Source organism: Xiphophorus couchianus, chromosome 6, assembly GCF_001444195.1.
Source record: "Xiphophorus couchianus chromosome 6, X_couchianus-1.0, whole genome shotgun sequence".
In the NCBI taxonomy this organism is placed as follows: domain Eukaryota; kingdom Metazoa; phylum Chordata; class Actinopteri; order Cyprinodontiformes; family Poeciliidae; genus Xiphophorus; species Xiphophorus couchianus.
In genome coordinates, this window is record NC_040233.1 from 6,543,710 (window position 1) to 6,564,644 (window position 20,935).

The window sequence follows — 20,935 nt, forward strand, 5'->3', positions numbered from 1 at the left end:
AAAGCCCGGAGTGTTTCGGTGAATATTAAGAACCCTTACCAAGCAGTCTAAACTAAGTTGTCGTAGACTAATTTTCTAAAAAAAAAAAAAAATAAAATAAATAAAAAAAAAAAAATCAAAGAGAGAGAAAAGAAAGAAAGAAAACGTCACGTAATTTGAAGAAAGCGCGGCAGGAATCGCAGAGTTGAACGATAATGACGTTCTGCTCAGTCTGCTCATTGCGCTCACTTCCTCTGAAAGTGAAACAAACCCGCTTCACTCAGCGAGGAGCTGTTTTAATGACCGCCACCCAGTTTGGTACTTTGTGTTTTTGTTTCGGGTAGAAATCCCCCCACCAAGTTATCAACTTCTGAAGAGACTTTTCTTCTTTTTGACGCTTTTACTTGACAGCCTTGTCAGCCGTCGGCTTCAGTGAGTATATTAGACTTCGTTGGTTTCAAACTTCGGCCACCGTAGCTCTCCTGGGGTGACAAAGTTTTTTTAAAAATTAGGTAATGAGAGACAATGATACCCAGCGCGGTGTGAAAACGTTTTCGGTCGTTGAAATAGTTTCTTTTTTTAGTAAGAACAATTTAGAGTTTATTTGTTTCAGTGATGACATTACGACGTAAGCTGGATTGTTGTATGTGTAACATTAATGTAAAACAAAAAATGTTTTATTGATTTAAATTAACAAATTACTTTTTGATCAGTCATGAACTATGACTTTTACTTACAGACACACTAACAGTAGCACCAAAATAATCAAAAATCCATAACAGCCTCTGTCTATTATGAGTCAATAGTTTCAATGCGGAAGTACTCCTGTTTTTTTCTTCCCAGTTTCACTGTGCTGTATTTCCATGTAATTTCTCTAGGAGCATACCAACGATTTAGTTCAAGTCAGAAGTTACAAAAAGAAAATCCAAACTTACTTCATCACAGAAGAGGGGAGTCAGTAGAGTTCTCACTTTCTGGAGTTTATCACTCTGATGGAAAAGAAAGAAACATATCCTGTTGGGACCTTTTTACAGATATTCTCTGATTATGTTTTTTTTTTATTTCTTTTGTAATCTTTATCCCCCAGCGGCTCTAGCTTTAAGGACAGGACAATGGACAGGCTGCTGCTGTCCCGGATTGACGAGGACCTGGACGCTGGAGAGGTGGCCGAGCTGTGCTTCCTGTGCAGCGACGTCATCAACAGAAAGCAACTTGAGGAGGTCAGCGGCACATGTTTTTAGTTCTCAGGTGTGTCTTAAGTTTCTCTCCTCAGCATCTATTTGTGTGTTGGGTTTTTTTCTCGCTCTTCATCCCGCAGATCAAGTGTGCAAGGGACTTGTTCGTGAAACTGGAGGAGAAAGGTTTCTTGAACAGTGCATTCCTCGCCGAGCTGTTCAGCACCACCCGCCGAGTAGATCTCCTCAAACTGCTTCAGAGCGACGGCAGAGAAAGGGAGGAAACGGACGCCTCTCCCGCTTACCTGCCTGAATACAGGTAACAAGAGCACTGATGTAGCTGTGTTGATCAAGTCGTACTTGGCTTGCTACTTTGAATATGAGGTTCAGGGTTTCCCACACATCCACAATGAACTTTTCCAAGTTCTCAGGCCTTTACGTTGATTCTAAATGTGAAAACACTAACGTTTGCCTTGCATCCGTGGCAGATATTTGTATTTTTGACACAAGCTAAATATGAAGTCTTGAAAAGACACGAAGGGGAAATGGAAGTAGAAGGAAAAATGACAGAACGATTGAAAGAAAAACAGGGCACAAGAAAGGGTGGAAAGGGAGAAATGACACAAGAAAGAACGAGAAAGAAACCAGAAAAGGAGAAACTAGAATGAAGGAATAAGGATACGAGGAAGGGCAAAACGAAGGAAGGGAGGAGTAATAACACTGAGACTGTCTGAAGATGCTAAGTCAGATATTTTTAGCAATAAAGTGTTAGTCGTATATTTATTTCTATATTTACAGGCACACCTGTGATATTTCTGTGGCCATGCGACAACATTTTGTTGCCAATTTTATTGTCGTGCAACGACAACAAAAGAAGTATAAGTCTTATGAAAAACAGCAAAATTACACAAGGAGGGAAGAAAACGGACACAAAGAAAGGAAATTCAAGAAAGATGGGAAAGGCACAGTAAAGGAGGATGGAGGGAACTAAAGTCAAGAAAAAAACTACAAAATGAAGGACACAAGAAAGAAGGGAAAGAAAAGCGGACACAAAGAAAATACTGAAATTGAATTCTAGACATTAGAACAGAACTGAATAAGTTTCGACTTGTTTTATTTGAACTTGTATGCTCTCACCCCAAGGTTGATGCTGTATAAAATACACGAGGATTTGACCGACGACAAGGTGGAGACGTTGAAGTTTCTGGTCAACGATCAGATCGCCAAACGACACCTGGACATGAGCAGCGTGAGAACACACCCACACACTTTGAACGTCAGCTTGCCACGCTCGTCATTCAGAATAGCAAATAATTACCTCGAATCACTACTTTGTCCTTCAGCAGTATGTTGGCCTGTCGCAATAAGCAATAAATCAGGTATTCAATTAATCAGGTGATAGATTAATTTGAGCTCCCATCATTTTGAATCGCATGATTTATTGTTTGTCTCTATTCTCTCTCTCTTTATACCAAAAACTGAATGAGTAAAGTCTTCAGTCGGTCTCAACCAGCCCTTTTTTGAGTCTTGTTTTAAAGAACTTTGTTTTGTTTACAGAGACTTCCCAGTTCATTATATTTAATGTTTTGTTTAGTCGTTTTGGATATTTAAAATGTAAAGCTCTAGTGTTAAATGGTCATTAGAATTGAAAGCTGTCTGGCCTTCTAGAATGTGTCCTTGCATTATTTATACACTTGAAAACGGTCTCAAAGCAACAATATTTTTTATCGCAATAATGATTTATCGTCCAGCTAAATGTTCTTTTGTGACGGGCGTGGTGGTGGATGGGGCTTTGTAGTTTTCATAAAATTTATGAAAATCTTAAGTAAAAGAAAACAAAACAAAAACCTTCCTCTCTCTGAATATTACAGACGGCTTTAAACGTGTTTGCTGAAATGGAGAAGGCAGGTGTGATCTCTAAAAGCAACGTGGATAAACTCCACGAGCTCATGATCGACATTGGGCATAAACCGCTGGCAGAAATTGTCAAAAGGTACAAAGACAGGCTCCCTCCCGCAGGTAAACATGAGCACTGTGACACAAGTTTTGTGATGAAGATTGTTAGCTTTTGTTAGCTTTAATGTTAAATCTGTCCGTGTGGTTTTCAAAAACAATCTGAAAATACTGAAAATACGTTTTTTCTGTGCAGTATGATGTTAATTTTAAGAGAAATCTGGGGATATTGACAATTTTTTTCTGGATTATTTATAAAAAAGAAACAAATGAACATCTCATTTAAAGATTATGATAAGAATAATAGTAGTTTAATGATAAAAATCAAATATATTATGAACCAGCTGACATTTAGGTACTGCTTATTAAGATTAAAAAGAGACCAAACATAAGCTAAATCTACAGTCTGTAGATTAGTAGAACAGACTACTTATCAATGCAAGGGTATGAATTCATTTAAAGAGCTTTGGTAAGGAAAGCTGATTCAGAATCTAAAAGTTATCAAAAGTTACGTAAGAAATCAATTGAAAAACCTACAGCTATATTTTGATCTGTTTTGCCAAAAGGAGGAAAAGAAACAAGGTGGCAACAGATGAAACCAAGAGCTTCAGAACGTCCAAGCCTGTCAGAGTTATGTATCACAGCAAAATTGGAAATATAATCCCTTATTCTGTCATTTGGACCCTTCGTTAACGCGACCAATGCATCCTTCTCCCCTTGACCCCGGGGAACGTTTAGCTCTGGCATACAGACAGTCTTCCAACGTTTTCATTGAAGAAATTGTGGCATTGAAGAAATTGAACATATCCAGCTATACTTAATCACAATATTGGCGTAGGCAATTTGGTGCAAAAAGCAGGAAAACCTTCATTACTTTGGAAACGCATCATTTTGTGAAAGCCATTCTAATAACTAAACTAAACATTTATTTAAGCTACTAAAACTTAGCTTAAAGGAACTGTCCAGGAAAACAGAGTGCTTGTATGCGAAAGACCAAAGTACAAAGATATGTTTATGCTGCTGTATTTAAAATAAATGAATACAATTTATGTCTGTTTGTCTTTCAGGTCCAGAAGGAGGCGTTAACAATCGTAGTGCACAACAGGCGACGGCGCCATCCGAAGACGTAATTGACTTTTTGACAATCCGAGTTGCTTCTTCTGCCATTTGTTCGTTCATTTCGGGCCTTTGTCTCAGCTGGCTCTGTGCTTGTGTCCTGCAGATAGACGAGTTCTACAGTCTGACACAGAATCCTCGAGGCTTGTGTGTGATCATCAGCAACGAGGACTTCATGGGCTCTAAATACAAAAAACGTCTTGGAAGCAACAAGGACAACGGTAGGTTTTTCTAGTTTTTAAATAACTCTCGGTCCTGATTCACCTATTTATATTAAGTTGCATTTAATGGCCTGTTGCAGTCGTGAATCTAAATGTGCTTTGATTTGGATTTGTCTTCTATGTGACGCAGAAAATCTAAGCGAGCTGTTCAAACGCTTCGGCTTTGTTCCGGACATACACAAAGACCTGACAGCCGACAAGATTACAGAGACGCTCAAGAAGCTGAGCGAGAGGGACTTTTCTAAAGAGGATGCCTTGGTAAGGGATTTTTAAAAAATGTTTTCTATTTATGTAGTTTAACTAGTGTAAATCACATACACTCACATTTACCAGCTAACTTTAGACCACCTTCTTTGGAACTGCCTTTAATGTCCATTATGTAACTTTTATTTTTTTTAAAAATGTTTTGTACATATTTGTTAAAACTGTCACCATGTCGTTACAAGACTGATAATCTGTGAAAAGGTTGGTTTCCTACATCTCCTCCCTAAGCTACTATTGTTGCCTGAAGAAACATGCAGACCAAAAACAACCAATCAGAGCTAAGGGGAGGGTCTTGGCTCACTTGGATTGGTTGTTTCTAGTCAGCACTGAGAAGGTAGAGGAGTTCAATTTTTTCACAGATTATCTGACTCATACCATACTGTAATGACATAGTGGCAGTTTCAACAATTATGTAAAAAAAAAAAAAAAAGTCAAGAAAGAAAACTTCTTTATTTTTAAATAAAATGTGCATACTGCAGCTTTAATTCCTTGTATTAAACAAGATTACATTCCTGAGATATTTTTGGTCCATTTTGACTTGCTAGGATCACACAATTGCTGCTGATTTGTTAGCTGGATGTTACCATCTCAAATCCATTAGGTTTATTTGATTAGTTGTTGCCGTTTAAGCTAAATTGATCTAAATCCAAGTCAAACTAGGAGATGATACACCTTGGAGTCATCCCCCATCCCCCTCTTCTTTCTTATCCTCTGTAAGGTGGTGTGTGTGCTATCCCACGGAGAAATAGGCACCATCATTGGCACCGATGAAAAGGAAGTGACACTGGAACAAATATTCGAGCCGTTCAAGAACGTTTCCTCCTTGTTTGGGAAGCCCAAGCTCTTCTTCATTCAGGCATGTCAGCAAGAGGTGCCTCAAAAGACAAACCAGGATGAGCCGTCCAAAGAGACGCCATCCAATTCTGTCTACTCGGACGCGACTTGTCCTTCTAAGGATGGAGACATTTTGATTGGCATGGCCACAGTGCCTTACAGCAAAGCTTATCGGCACACAGAAAATGGCTCCATATACATCCAGGTACTCTGCAAGGAGCTGGAAAATGCAGCTAAAAGGTGAGACGTTTTTTTTTTTTTTTTGTGGCAAAGTATTCGCTCCAGGTCACACAAAGGCCTGGTATGATTTTTGAGTGTTACCGCCATTGTTGGATTTCAAGCAACTTAAGCCAGGATGAATTTGTCATTTGTTGTGATTTTATTGTTTGTTTTTTATGGAGTAGTCTGTAAAAAGTAGAATTAAGAAAAAAAAAAAAATATATATATATATACTGTATATATATATGTTTTTTCTTAATTTTTCCACAGACTACTCCATAAAAAACAAACAATAAAATTTGTTTCAACCTGGCTTAAGTTGCTTAAAATCCAACAATGGCGGATTTTATATAAATGGATATTATATATATATATACATATATATATATATATATGTACAACACTTAAAGCCACAGGTGAGTCTAAAATTTATGTAAATATGACAAACACCAAACAAACTAATTTTAGCATGAATACATGTTGGTATGTGTTGGTTAATATTTTCTGTTCAATCTCTTTTCGTCTCTTAAAAAATCGTTTTCTAACACTCCTTAAGTAGGCCCCTGGAAACGGTTTGTTAGTGACCTACCAGTCTGTAAGTCAGCCATTAGTTTACACATAAAAACACATGTCTTAAAGAAAAGTAGTAGATGTCAGGGACGAAGTAAAATAACAGGTTTTAAGCCATGCATTAATTAGCAAAATGGCGGCCAGAACCCGACCTGCCGTTTGCTGACCCTGAACATAGCTGGTGACCCCTTGTAACATTTTAGCCAGTTAGCACAAAGAAAGCAGGAAGCCAGCCATAATCCAGTCCAGAAAAATCAACCTTAAAATGTTTCCAGTCTTCCTGGTTTGGAGCAACCTTGGTCTTCTTTACTGTGTTTTGGTGTTGTGTTGCTACGTTTGTACAAATCAGGTTGCATAATTTTTTTATTTGTTTTCTTTTTCTTGTTTTCTTCACAGCCCGAACAGAGATGACATACTCACCGTCTTAACGCGTGTGAACAGGAAGGTCAACAACCATTGTTTGATAGCTAGTAGGCAGATGCCAGAGCCCAAATACACTCTCACCAAGAGGCTCGTCTTGAGATTTGTTTGAACTGTCTGGAACCGTGCCTACGTATTAAATGATCTGATGTGCGATGGATTCTAGTTTACAAGTGTGTCTGGATACGAGTCTTTGAGTTTCTGAATGGTTCTGTTTGATAGGTGAATTTTTGCATTTTGGTCAATCAAACATCAAAGTTGTCATAGAATCACCTATTTTGAAATTTATGAAATAAATCGATAAGAAAATGAAAAAAGGTCTATCTGTGTTACTTGTTTCATTCTCATAGAAGAACTGCAGTGCTGGTCACTGATCGAACACAGTGTAGCAATGGAAAAGATCTTCCATTGCTTAAAAATGCTGCTTTGTGTGGCCATCTTGGACTCTTTAATACAGGTGTGTTGCTACAGGCCAGACGACGGGCAGAAGATTTGATACAAAGAGTTTGTGGAACATGTCAAAGTCTCAGGAATGTACTCATCAAAAGTGATGTGTTTAGCATTTTAGGTTAAAGATAAAAAATGTTTTGATCACATCCATTCAAAAGTGAGAGATTTCACTTTTTGTTCCTTGCTGCACAGCATTCTGTGAGAAACCAAGACTTTACAGGAGGCACTGTGATGTCACAGTGTCACACTCTAATGTAATGTCTGATGTCACGCTGTCACACTGTGACATGAGAGTGCGACACTGACATCAGAGTGCGACACTGCGATGTCACAGTGTCTCTGCGATGTCACAGTGTCTCTGCGATGTCACAGTGTCTCTGTGATGTCACAGTGTCTTTGTGATGTCACAGTATCTCTGTGATGTCACAGTGTCTCTGTGATGTCACAGTGTCTTTGTGATGTCACAGTATCTCTGTGATGTCACAGTGTCTTTGTGATGTCACAGTGTCTCTGTGATGTCACAGCATCTCTGTGATGTCACAGCGTCTCTGTGATGTCACAGTGTCTCTGTGATGTCACAGTTCCAATAATTTGAATATAAACCTCAGTTGCTAAGCAGTGAGAATAACAAAGCATAAACTGCTGAAATGCATGCATTTCTCTTTACATTAACTGTATTTAAATGGTAGACATGGCAACTGTGACGTCTCACTTGGATTTTGCGACTGCATTTGCTTAAGACACTGAAACGAGCATGTCATATTCCCACATACAGCGCTACATCTCAGGTTAAGACACAAGCAGGGTAAAAGTTTCATAAATCACAACTGTGTTTTCAATCAGCTTCTGATCAAACTATTGATCCCAGGCTGCTCCTTAAATTATGTTTTTATTATGTTTGTCTCAATCCAAAGTGAGTTAAAAGCCAGTCCAAGAATTTAACCTTTTAAGCTACAGATGATCAAATGTAAACAATGTTATGTATATGTATAGAATCAAGTGCCATGTGGATTCTGCAAATCAGATACTGATTTCAGTATCTTTACCCTATAATGCTACAGTAGCATTATAAGAGCCTGTTTGGGAAGTGGTTGTGCCGCCCCCTAGTGGAAGTTTACTCTGGGTGGTGATGAGTCATATTACCCTTAAGTTGTATTTGATGGATTTTAAGCCTAAGTACAACATGGGATAAACATTAGAGTAATAATAGCTTCACAGGTTTATACTTAAAATGGCTCAGATCGAAGCGTAAAGTAGAAAAATCAGAGTCAAGAATATTGTTACTGCTGCCGGAGGTTAAAGAAGGAATAAACCAGGGTGGGCTGCTCTGAACCAACCCTGCTAATGTTAATGCAGCTGACCCTGGGCCGAACATGAGGCCCTGCTGCTCCCTCTGCGGGTGTGTGTTGGGTGTGTTTCACAGATTCCTCCGGACTCCACCCAGCAGCCGTCCTCTCTCCACAGTTCGTGGAAAACCGTGTCGCTGCAGCTGCTACGCGTCGGCCCGACTGCCTCAGTCTCGAGGACTTAAAAGCGACCAGTCTTCGCTGTGACGGGACCGGAAGTGACCAGCTCGAGGCAGATAACTGTGGGAATACAAGAAGCAGCTGGACGCTTCATAATTTGGTAAGTTGAACCTCATAGTCTCCATGGCAGCTGATGGGGCCGTACAGGGCTGCATATTCACGGTGGAGGCAAATTTTGATATTATGGTGTCGGTGAGTTTTGTGAGCGGACAGCGCCTCGGTGATTCACCTGAACGGCTCGTTTGTTACTTCGGGTTCGTCTCTCCGAATCAGGGTGGAGGAGGACGCTCGAGCCTTCCGACTCAAACTTTATCAGCCATGTTTTTGTTCCTCCGTTCAGTCAAAATAAAGTCACTTAAGACTTTCGACAGCAGCTGTTTAGTCTCCTTTCCTGAAACCGTTGTGAAATAGGTAAAATTGTTTATTTGGTAGATTTAACAGCTTCATTTCGCTTCTTGTGTGACTCTCGTCTGTTTTCCACCTTCTTCGTTTTCAACGTTTTCCCCCCCGACACGGGACGCACCTTTTTGTTTCTGGTTCACGTTTGGACTCATAGCTGGGCATAGAACTGGTTTTTGTGGAAACAATAGGGCTGGTTTCCTAAAGAGCCACAGCAAGTCATGACTCATGAACCTGAACCTGTATGCTGATCTCAGTCTTAGATTAGACAACACCTGAGCAGAATATCTTCATTTCTGAAAGCATTATTAGCAAACAAATGTAAGTTGAGTAAATACAACATGCAGTTTTCAAATAATTTACATCAATTTAAAAAAAAAAACAACAACTCTAAACCTCACTTTGAAAAAGGCAACCACCCACCATGTTAAACCATGAATTATCTGAGATTACAAACAGTATTTCAAAAGATGAGTATGGTTTCTCTAGCTGCACCCAGTCCTGATCGTTACCCTTACCTAATCTCTAGGATAAAATATATATATATATAAGCAGACAGTGTTAAACAGGCTGAATGAAATTTACATTTGTCAGGCTGGAAAGGGTTACAGAGCCATTATCATCAAAACATGGAGCAGTGCTGAATATCTTTGGCCTCGCTCACCTTTCAGTATTATTCTGAGAGCACAGTGATAACTCATCCAGGGATTTACAAAAGAACCTGACAACTAAGGAACCACAAGTCCTGAGTTGGGGGAGAATACAGCATCTATTTATATAATCCTGAAGGTGAACGTCCAGTCATCAGTTTCTGACCCTAAACTGTGTACTTGGCTTATACAGCAGGACAATCACTCAAAAGATGCCAGCAAATCCACCTGTGACTGGCTTAAAAACAAGAAAATAAAGGAAACATAGTTAGTTAACTCCATAAAGGACACAGAGGTGGGTAGAGTACCCAAAAACTGTACACAAATAAGAGAAGAACTACTTCCACTTGTTTTTACTCAAGTAAAAGTAAAAAGTAGCCGTCCAAGAAATTACTCGGGTAAAACAGTATTTTACCCGAATACGGAGAAACTGACCAATACATCAGTCATTTAATGTTTAAAAATTACACCGTCGAAGAGACCAAAATATACAATTATGTGGAAATCGTGGTTTTTTAAAGGCCAAACTGATAATTTAGATAAATAACATGATTACAAAATCATAAAGCCAGACATAAGAAGCATTTTTCCAAACTAATTTCTTTCAATATGGGACTTCAACAAAAACTGCAGGTGTGTGTCTATCTGGTGATTTTATTTATTTTTTTCTTGTTTGAAACAAGCTTGTTCTTTATTCAGTGAAGTTACTCACAGTGGGTAGAGTATCCAGAAGGTTTACTCAAGTAAAAGTAAGATTACTCCTAAAAGTTGTTTGTTTTTCCCCCACTCAGCCATATGTAGCTACATGCTACCCGAATCTTTTCATAGCTGGTGGTATTTATTATGCCGGATTTCCCTCTGCTAATATAATAAGGAGTCCAACACTATAAGAACTAAACTAAACTTCCAATGGGGAAACTATAGCGTCGTCCTCATCAGTTTAATCCTCGGTTATGTACATTGCAGCTTCATGGACATCAATCTTCCTCTACAAGAGAAAAGACACTCCAGTCTAGTTTCACCAATCTGCAGTCCCAGACAACACAGTAGCTGCATTTCCATTGACCATATAATTGCGCAATTTCACAAAACTGCAACGGAAACACTTTTTTTTTTTTTTTTCTTCACTCCACACAAATCACATGATCAATATCCAGATGTTGTCACCGGCACAAACCACTAAGATGAAGTAGACGACAGGAAGTAGTTTGAGGACCAGGATGTGGCATATTTTTTTTAATGATTTATTAGGTGAACAAACTTATTTACATATGATTTAATTTGAGTTTCGTAAGGGAAACCCCTCAGTTGTGAAATTTTTTTTTTTTCTCTACATTTGCGGGATATTGGCACATTTCTGCACACATTGGTAAGTTGCCATAGAGACATGGCAAGTGATCCATGTTTATTGATCAGCAATACCAATGATCTATTGTCATGTGCATCACATCTCTAATTAAGCTTTCATCAGACATTTTCTTTGCCTGAATTTACAGAGCAACATCCAACAGAGCAGGGGAGTGTTTGCGACACAGAAATAACCTTTTTCTGACAATTATCTAAAACACAAAATGCATAATTAGCTTAAAACGTAAACATAGAGATATGTCTTTGATAGAAACACTTTTTTTTTGAATCTCAAATTTGACACCAATTGGTTTGACATGAAATGTAAATTCAGGTTATAGAAAAACCCCTCTTCATTAGTATTTTAAATATGACCAAACTTCACTCATGAAAAAAAACTTCAACTCTCTATAGCTGTTAAATTAGTAAATATAGTATTGAGATGACATTTTGCCATTTCAACTTCCAGTTAACGAAAAGATCAGATTTATTTATGAATTTCGGTCATTTTCAATCTTTCCATACACATGTAAGAAATAGGAAAAAACACAAAATGCTGAAATAAAAAACAAAGACAAAACTAGTACAGAAATAGCTGAGCAATATTGAAGTTCCTGTCGATGGCAAGAACACAGTGGACCAACAAAAGTGTAGGTAGAAGCACACGCTTCTCTCTGCCATCTTTCCTGGATATTTTTACTGAAATATATCTCCAAGGAACTTTATCTGAGTCTGTAGACAAACGTGTAACGAGAACAATCATAATCCAACCTTCTTGTAGTTGATTAGAAAGTTATTTTCGTACATTTTCTTACATGTAAACACAGTTTTAGCAACAATTCCTCACCCGAATCATCATTTGCATGTGGCATTGTATTACAGTAGCTTTAAAGATTATTGTTTTGACTGGATATTTTAATAATCTTAGGAAACATGGCTGATCTATTTTTTAAATGATATTTAATCAAATTGAGGAGATGGATTTTATTGTATGGGAAGTAGGAGAGTTTTCTATTAAATGTTGCACATTCGCTTGTTCCCGAGTCACCATGACTCAGAACCGCATGACTTCGGCTTATCGTGGTGCTTTTATTTTTTAAAAAAACACCACCACCAACAAACAAGCAAACATAAAACCCTCATGAAAAACTGACACACATGGTTTGCAACAAGCTCGAAGCTCCACCCTGCTGCTCAGACACGTCTAGAAGCGAAACCTGACGCTCCTCTCCGTCCGATTCCAACATGGAGATCATCGGCTCCGGCTCTGCAGCTTGTTCTGTGACCGCGCTTTTCCAGTTCCAGCGACTGTTTTGTGTCCGGTGGTTGCCTGGCAGCGCACTATGTGACCTCACGACAGGCGTGTGTGTGTGTGTGTGTGTGTATTTTCCCCCTAAAAGCCCTGTTAAAAACAAAACCATGCTGCATTTAGACGCCAACATGTAAATGGGAAAACCACCCACTAATCTGTTCTTTTTAATACGGTGGCTCTGCTTGTTTAAATGATATTTCAGGCTTTGCAAAAAAAAAAGTTCCTCCTTTTTTTTAGGAGATTTACTGGAGGTCCATGTGTTTTTAATTAACCACATACTTATTCAAATCCACATCCATTAGGATGTTGCCCAGCGTGTTGGAAGTGTTAAATAAAATATTTACACACACACACACAGTCGCACACAGCCGGGTTATAGTTGGACTCTGTTTTTTATCCGTTGTTTATATTGAAATATTTGGATTTCCATGATTAATTTTGTCAGTAGGGAAAAGCAAAGGTCATACTGGAGTGTATTAGAATAATAATGTAGCAGGGTCTCATGGGGGGGGAATCCACCGCTGGGAATGGCTGATGGGTTACAGGTTTTCCCGTTAAGGCCCGACTTTGTTGTGCTTTCCTCTAAAGACGGAGAAGAGAGGGCCGAGGAGCAAAGCGTGACGTAACGCACAGAGTCTGTTTCTAGTTACACATGAACGTCAGCCAAAAAGGAACGTTTCTATATATAAAGAGTCGCTGAAGCTCGGCTAGCTATTTTCAGTTGCTGCATGTATATGTGAGCCCCCCTCCTGATCTATGAGAGGAAGAGGGGAGGGAGATGTTGTGATCATGGTAAAGGAAGAGAGCAGTGTGCTAAATGTGGGTTAATCACTATCAACATTATCATTGCAATACCATATTTTCATATTATCACGCAGGTCTAGAACTGGACGATAAATTGGTTTTAATGATTTTGTGGAATTTTAGTTTTTTGAAGATTTAATATTTTGGATTTTTTTTAAAAAAATTTAAGCAACGCACTTTTTGGGTTTTCATATTTCAGAGTGATGTCAGCAGGACCGCCATCTTGTTTGGCAAGCGTGTTTTACAGCTTCTGTTCATTTGGACTTTGAATTCGGGTCAACTCTATGACTGAATATTGCAGCCAGGCTAAGACTTTTTTTTTTTTTTTTAAATCACAAGAATAGTCATGATTATTACCAGAATATTATGAGGATATTATCAGAAGAAAGTCGCAATTTTCCGAGAACTTATTTATTTATTTTCTGTTTAAAAAATAGCAAAAAAACTACAATGAGGATTCTTTGATTCCACTTCCTTCCCTACAGGCGTCATGTCCAGGTCAGACTACCCTCCAGGGTACGACAACTCCCATGGTCCGATGTACCCACCTCAGGGTGGGGGCTACCCGCCTCCACCTTCTTATGGCTTCCCCTCCTATGGCGGTCCTCAGCCGGGTCAGCCTTTCGCTCCCTATCCAAGCGGCCCAAATGCCCCTCTCTTCCCGGGCCAACCAACGGGGTATCCTGCCGCTCCGTACCCAGGACAGCCGCAACCTGCAGGACCTCCGGGATCGGGCTACCCCGCCCCACCACCAATGCCTCCAGTCATGCCCCCCACCATCCCATCAGGAGTTCTGAGCTCAGGTAAGGGTCCGTTTATTTTACTGTCCAGCAGAACATGCAAAGCATTTGACTTCTTTGAAATTGTTCACATTTTATCAACAACACAAAGCAGCAACATTGTTGAAACAGTGTCCTTTAAAGTCTTAAAATGTCTTAAATTTATAAAACAAAATAGAATTTTAATCACAGGTGTTGTACTTTATATTCATATATTCTTGTAAATGTATTTTTTTCCCCCCAGGACTGTAAAGTTTTGAGTTGAGCGCACATAACTTCATCGCAATCTGTGACTTGAGCTAACTACCTGCTAATCTACCGTTGCTAACAGGCTAGCTAGCTTTTTGTGTCTATCATTGGTAACGGTCTTGACAGGGAACAGAAAGCGATTGCCACTCGAGTTGAAACCCAACTCACGGGAAACGACGGCCACAAATAGGTCAACATTTTTCGACTTTCTCGTGTCGAATAGCAGCCGCCAAACAAAATTTCAGATGCACGAATGTCATTGGTCACTTGGCTCTGATGGCATGTTAGGGATATTGTAGACAGAAAAAAAAGAGGAGTAAATTTCTGGCAAAAAAAAAAGAAAATCTGAAATTTTTTAGAAAAACTCAGAAAATGTGAGATTGGTCTCAGGAATTTTCTGTAAAAAAACAACACAAAACACGGAGATTTCTGAGTTTCAAAATTTCCGAGAGTCTAACATTTTTATACTTGCATGTGTTTTTTTTCTACAAAATTTCTGAGATTCAAAACTCTTCAAAAGACTTTCAAACTCAGAAATCTCCTTGTTCTAGAAAAATTCTGATTTTTTTTTTTTTTTGTGGAAATTTGCACGTTTTCTTTTCTATCTGCAATGGCCCTAATATGTCATCAGACTTTGGCTGGAGGACATTGTAGAGGCTCCATAGGAAACAGACAGAGAGGAATCGACATCGCTTTCCGTGCGTCAAGCTGGAAACCTTTCTCTTCTAAACGTTTCTCTTGAATTGCGCTGTATTCAGCCGCATCGCATGTTTTGTTGGCATCTGATCCGAATGCATTTCCTTCACCTCTGATTTTAGTGGCCTTATTTTTCTTTTTATTTCTTCTTCTTTTCATGAATAAAGCAGACGAGGAGTTCGCGGCGAGCGGCAGCAACTGGGACGACATGAGCATTCGGCATGCCTTCATCAGAAAGGTAAAGAGTGGGTGAGGAAGGCCAGGCCTGGCGGTCTGACGAGCCACAGCTGTTTCTGGTTTACGCAAACATGCTGTTTTGTGGGCGCAGCGTTTTCAACACAGCTGCTCTCCAGCTGTAGACGAAATAATAACAGATACTTTGCTTCTCTTTCAGTCCTATGTAAATCTAGCTTTATCAGACGCTTGTTTTAAATGGAGTGCATTTATTTATGAGGGGTTTTATTTCCCTTTATACTCCCTTTGGCATAAACCCACATGACGGGAGGCCTGGAAACTTGGCTCATTTATAAGATGATATTGCATCGGAGAGAAGTAAGAAAGTCCAGCAGTGACACAAATTTTATGGGTTTTTTTTTTTTTTTTAGATTTTTTTTTTTTTTCTGTTTCAATCAAGAATGAGTATAGAAGAAATAAAAAATCCTGTCGCCTGTTGATCTCTCTTTAAGCTTTCCTTGCTGCGAGTGAGTCTTGTTTTGTTGGACTTCCTGATGATGTGAAAACTTTTCTTTCTGTTGAATTACGTCTAGGAGCAACTTCCTGCTTTATGTCTAAAGCAAATTAAGAGCTGCTGCTTCTACGTCTACTCCAGTATTCTAATTAGATTTATTTAAGTTAGATTTTTAGATAAGATATGTGGGCCCTATTAAAAAATACAGTGAGCTTTTTTTTTTTTTTTTCTTGTTATAAGACTAAAACGAGCTAAGCCCAGTGGTAGGGACGCTAGGCCATGTCATGAGTTTAAAATAGTTTAAAGCTAACTGGAAATTTGAAAATACGACCAGGGGATTATGGGTTTTTGGAAGACATTATTAACAATACCCAAACACCAACTATAAAGTCTCAAAAAAAGGCAAACATAAAATAAATCCAATTAAAATAAATAGGATTTTTTTTGTACTGTAGTTGTTTCATCCTAATGAAAGTCTGGGTTATTGAGTTTGTGTGAATAATAATAATAATAATAAAAACACCCTTTCACCAAAGAGACTTTTTAACTTGTCTTTGGTATCACTGTTACGTGTTTATGTATGTAAATAAATCTATAAAAAAACAAATAAATGATGCTTAGCCTGGTGGGGGTGTAACTGAAGCCTGGTGACCCACCAGGCTTCAGTTACACCAGGAGAAACCCTAAAGTTGTCAACTTTTCTTTCTTCTGGATTCTTCCTCTGTAGAGTTTCATGTCAAAACTGAAAATAGTAACAACATGAAGGGCTGATGAACAGTGACCATACTATAGGCACTGAGTTAGAGTATCGTACACTAAGTGCTGTAAGTGCATCAGCAAACCGTTAACAGGACGTTATATTATTCATATTTCTTTATGGATGATGCTAAGTGGCGTTTTCCATGTTGTCAGATGAACAGCATTGCACATCCCTCCCAATATTTTTTTTTCCCTCACAACTTACAACTTGCGAATCATTTTCACGCAAACTTTTACTTCGTTTCCTTTTTTTTGTTTTTTTCCCTGTAAAACAAATGGTGACCTCTTCTGATCGGCTCCTCCTCCAGCCTGCAGTAGAACGGCTTCCCTCTGTGTGTTTCAGGTTTACATGATCCTGGCCTCCCAGCTCCTCGTCACCACAGCCATCGTTGCCATATTCACCTTCGTGTGAGTACGCCGTCGCAGTTCTTGTCCGTCGCCGCCGGAGCGTCGCCTGTTGCTAACCGCCTCCGTTTCCCCGCAGTTCACCGGTCCGAGATTTTGTACGGAAAAACCAGGCTGTGTACTGGGCGTCATAGTAAGCCTTCCTCTTTATTTTTTATATGCCTTAAAGCAATACTGTATGTTGGAAGACAAGTGAATATTAATTATAGTGTTTGTTTAATTTAAAGCGCTGTGTATTTCATCACCCACATTGTGTTGGTTTGCTGTAAAGGCCCACGGTGAGTTTTATAGGAAAACCAACATTTGTGCAAATAATCACCACTAAGTACTAAAGCCGCCCTGTTTATGCTTTCCTCCTTCAGGAGGAAGTTCCCATGGAACGTCATTCTGCTGCTGATCTTTGTGAGTTCACGTTCTCACAGTTTGTCATCCGAAACAGGACGTGACTTCCTGGACTGACCTAGAGTTTATTCTTAGATTCAACCGTTGGAGCGCTCTACTTAAAAGTTCAGGTTCTTCCATCAGCGTAGCCTTCATGCTAGAGGTTTAGCCGTGACTCAGCAGCAGCCTCCCTGCTGACAGTTTGAGTGCTGTTACTTCGTTATCTCTGTTTTATCTGCTCAACCAGCTTTTTCACATTTTGTCACTTCACTACGGAGATCGTCTGGCGAAGAGAGAGAGAAAAAAAAAAAAAAACAACTCGTCACCACGACTTGTTATAATTAAGTCGTGGTCATGAATTAAACAAGTCGTTCCCACGAGTTATCAAGTCGTGGTCAAATTTTCTCCCATGTCTGTGCTTTGCATATGGATGAATGGGTTTGGTGTTTTTTTTTTTTTTTTTTAGAATTTAGTGTAATAGAACAACACAAAGTTGCACATTATTGTTTGTGAAGTGGAATAAAACATATTCATGATTGTGAAGGCAATCTGAATGCCACATTTGCCCTATACAGCGAAGCAACACTCGTTTAGAGACGCAAATGTTACACGACCTTTTAAAGCAATAAATAAAAAGGTTGAATTTTTGTAAATGTCTGCTTCAGGAACTTTGATGTCGTTTTTAAAGAATCCAATTTCCTGTGTGTTTTCAGAGGATGATGTGGGAATTTGTGGAAAATCGGGGGGGAAAGCACAAAGTGTCCAGTTTAGGGTAAAAAAAAAAATGTATCTAAAAATAGCACTACTTGTATTTTTAGAATCGCTTTGACATGGGAAATCAACTTATTACATGTAAGAAAAACAAAAACGCAGATAAAACCAGCATTTATTACATTTATATTTAAAGCTGTAAGTTCTTTATTATTTTGAGCCGGAGTTCAGAAACTATGGTGAATCCAAAATCCTAATCAGAATTTCAGAACACTTGGAAAAAAATGTTGTTCGGATTCAAACCTCCTGAGTTTCTGGAAAGAACAGCCGAAGGTTTCGATGTCTAGATGTTCAAAATAGAGCAGCAATACACTAAACACACAACACATTCAGATTATATCTTCAAAAAATAAAAAAGAAAGTCGAAACTGTGTTGAGCTTCTCTTCCACTTCACAGCTACGTACAACTTTGTGTTTGTTGAAAAATAGAAAAAATCTTAATAAACTAAGTTGAAGGTTGTTGTAAAGTGACAAAATGTGAACATATTGAGCAATTTTACAAATCAAATGATGTTTTGGTTTTATGATCGGTTAGTTTCTTCAGAGTTCATAAAAACTTTGCCATACATTGTTACTCATGCTTTTATTTTTTTCCCCCTGGTCTCAGACTCTCGCTCTGTCTTACATGACTGGAACCATCTCGAGGTATTGGGGGGAAAAACCAAACAAACAGCTAAAGCCTGTTTTTTATCCTGAGTACTAATCCAGTTTCTTTCCGGTTGTAGTTACTACAACACAAAAGCTGTGTTTCTGGCTCTCGGGATCACTGCTGTTGTGTGCATCGCTGTCACAGTCTTCTGTTTCCAGACAAAGGTGTGTGTGTGTGTGTGTGTGTGTGTGTGTTTCTGCTTTTACGACGCTGGTTCAGGAACACATTTTTAACCGGCCGGTTTCTGGTTTCACCGTCCAGGTGGATTTCACAAAGTGCCAGGGCCTCTTCTGCGTCCTCGGGATTGTTATGTTTGTGACCGGCATCATCACAGCCATCGTGCTTTCCTTCAAATATGTGAGTCTGAGCAAACGTCAGGGTAAAAAAAAAAAAAAAAAAAAAGATTTCATAAGCAAAACTTAGCGGGCTTCAGGATCTCCTAACCGACGTTTGTCGCGCAGATTTATTGGCTTCACATGCTGTACGCGGCGATAGGCGCCATAGTGTTCACTCTGGTGAGTGTGTGTTTTTTTTTTTTCTTCTGTTAAATAATTCCTTCCCTCCCTTTCTACTCTTTTGCTGTTAATGCATCTGTGTGTGTTTGTAGTTCCTGGCATATCACACTCAGCTCCTGATAGGAAACAGGAAGTACTCCATCAGTCCGGAGGAGTACGTCTTCGCCGCGCTGTCCCTCTACGTCGACATCGTCCAGATCTTCCTGTTCCTGCTGCAGATTATCGGATCCTTCACCAAATGAGGCTGAGCGATCCGGATGGGTGCTGGAAAGCAATACGTTGCTTTTTTCTCTGTTACAACTTTTACTTTTTTGGGGGGGGGGGTAAAAAAACAATCATTTATTAAGGTATTGAACCAATGCAGGGATAGAATCAAGTGGCTCAATCAGATTTTTGTTACCATGTATGGAGATAACGAAAACTACTTTTATACTTGTATTATACATATTTATATTATGCACTTGTCATCTAGTGATGATAAACACCCCTGTTTAAATTCCACATTTATATCAAGTGAAGCATTATAGACCCATTCAAAACGTTTTCTGCCTTTTTATTATGCCATGTGTGGAGAATTCAGTTGAAAAAACAAAATAAAAATATTAAATTACAAAACAGAATGGAACTGCCATCATACTTCAGTGTTTTCTACAGAGCTATTAAATGTTCTCTAGATCTATCCTGGGATAGTTTATAATGCGTTTACAGAGGCACTAGCCCAGGGCTACAGTTTTTGAGGGCGCCTCCCAATTAATTTTTTTTTTTTTTTTAATGAATGGATGTTTTGCAAACGTCATTAGTTATATAAAACGTAAGATGGCCCAAATTAGGTGAATTGTATTAATATTTTGGGGGTTTTATGAGTAAACAATATTCACGCCTTGGATAAGTTAGTCGATTTGTTTGGAAACAACGTTTAATTATTATTCGTCTATCCAGCATTAAGTTGGAGTTTCCTTATTAGGCATTTTGTTTTCCAGTTGAAGCTCACAGGGTGTGTCGCATGAGAGGTGGAAGAAAAACCACCTCGAAAAAAAATCATCAGCTCATATTTTTCTGTCACAGTAATATTTTAACAGGCGTGTGTTTGCTTGAGATTCACTGTAGATAGCTGCTGTCTTTTTTTTTTTTTCTTCTTTGTAACAACTTACTAACCTGAATGTGCCACTATAAGCAATATCACCTGTATCCTTGGCAAAAAAAATCTTTTTCCTAAAACTACTTCATTATGTAAGTCCTGTAGTGACTCAGTCAGATCAGAAGCAGTCTGAGCCAGCAGGGTGGAGTTTCCCCCCCAAACAACCGGTGAAATGTTTCGAAGGAAAAAAAATAAAATAAAAATCCACTCCTGATTTACCCGACCGCACCCAGCTGCTGCTCCGGGCCAGAGCTGCACGCAATCCTTTTATTAAAGCTGCAGCGTCAAACACTCGGCATGTAAAGACCACATAGTTGGTGTAAACACACATCATTCCTGAAGATAACGTGTTTGCATTTTCGTATGGAATAAACTGTTTCCTTTTGTTTACACCAGGTAGTGCTTATTGTTTACATGTAGCTTTTTCATGTATAAATCTGTTTTTCTCCACGCGGCTTTAGGCAGAAGTCCTCGTGTCTCTCGGGGCGTGACGGGGTTTACGCGTCACCGGTCCAGCTTGGCGTGCTGGCGATATCGACTCCCGTCGTATTCGCCCTCGTTGGATCGTTTCATCCTCTGTCTGACCTTCAGCTGCTTCAGGCGGTTCTTGTCCACTTGTCTCTTGGCCAGAATGAAGCCGATGATCCCCGCGGGGAGCCCGATCAT

The 20,935-nt window shown here is 39.1% G+C and overlaps 2 protein-coding genes across 3 annotated transcripts; both read left to right on the forward strand.

The window, feature by feature from the left end:
• The first annotated feature begins 191 nt into the window (after positions 1-191).
• casp8 (caspase 8, apoptosis-related cysteine peptidase) lies at positions 192-7,072 on the forward strand. 2 transcript variants are annotated; one of them, XM_028021698.1, is made up of 10 exons: positions 192-466; positions 1,067-1,199; positions 1,298-1,473; positions 2,298-2,403; positions 3,026-3,173; positions 4,175-4,233; positions 4,330-4,444; positions 4,575-4,702; positions 5,427-5,782; positions 6,728-7,072. In XM_028021698.1, exons 2-10 carry the CDS (start codon positions 1,092-1,094, stop codon positions 6,861-6,863), a joined length of 1,332 nt encoding a protein of 443 aa, XP_027877499.1. In that variant the 5' UTR covers positions 192-466; positions 1,067-1,091; the 3' UTR covers positions 6,864-7,072. The 2 variants fall into 2 exon arrangements, with proteins under 2 accessions (XP_027877499.1, XP_027877498.1); XM_028021697.1 differs by having other exon boundaries at positions 194-411; positions 6,728-7,062.
• A 1,543-nt stretch (positions 7,073-8,615) lies between these two features.
• LOC114146708 (protein lifeguard 3) lies at positions 8,616-20,452 on the forward strand. Its single transcript, XM_028020996.1, has 12 exons — positions 8,616-8,827; positions 13,725-14,042; positions 15,134-15,201; positions 16,754-16,818; positions 16,895-16,948; positions 17,043-17,093; positions 17,178-17,217; positions 18,575-18,612; positions 18,693-18,780; positions 18,878-18,973; positions 19,078-19,131; positions 19,224-20,452. Exons 2-12 carry the CDS (start codon positions 13,730-13,732, stop codon positions 19,371-19,373), a joined length of 1,017 nt encoding a protein of 338 aa, XP_027876797.1. The 5' UTR covers positions 8,616-8,827; positions 13,725-13,729; the 3' UTR covers positions 19,374-20,452.
• Positions 20,453-20,935: the final 483 nt, after the last annotated feature.

Excerpts from the sequence above, each read along its gene's own strand:
- casp8 (XM_028021698.1), top strand. The coding sequence starts at position 1,092 with ATGGACAGGCTGCTGCTGTCCCGGATTGACGAGGACCTGGACGCTGGA. Across the intron at positions 3,174-4,174 it reads AGACAGGCTCCCTCCCGCAG|GTCCAGAAGGAGGCGTTAAC; the intron begins GTAAACATGAGC and ends TTTGTCTTTCAG. Across the intron at positions 4,445-4,574 it reads TGGAAGCAACAAGGACAACG|AAAATCTAAGCGAGCTGTTC; the intron begins GTAGGTTTTTCT and ends TATGTGACGCAG.
- LOC114146708 (XM_028020996.1), top strand. The coding sequence starts at position 13,730 with ATGTCCAGGTCAGACTACCCTCCAGGGTACGACAACTCCCATGGTCCG. Across the intron at positions 18,781-18,877 it reads TCTTCTGTTTCCAGACAAAG|GTGGATTTCACAAAGTGCCA; the intron begins GTGTGTGTGTGT and ends TTCACCGTCCAG. Across the intron at positions 19,132-19,223 it reads GCGCCATAGTGTTCACTCTG|TTCCTGGCATATCACACTCA; the intron begins GTGAGTGTGTGT and ends GTGTGTTTGTAG.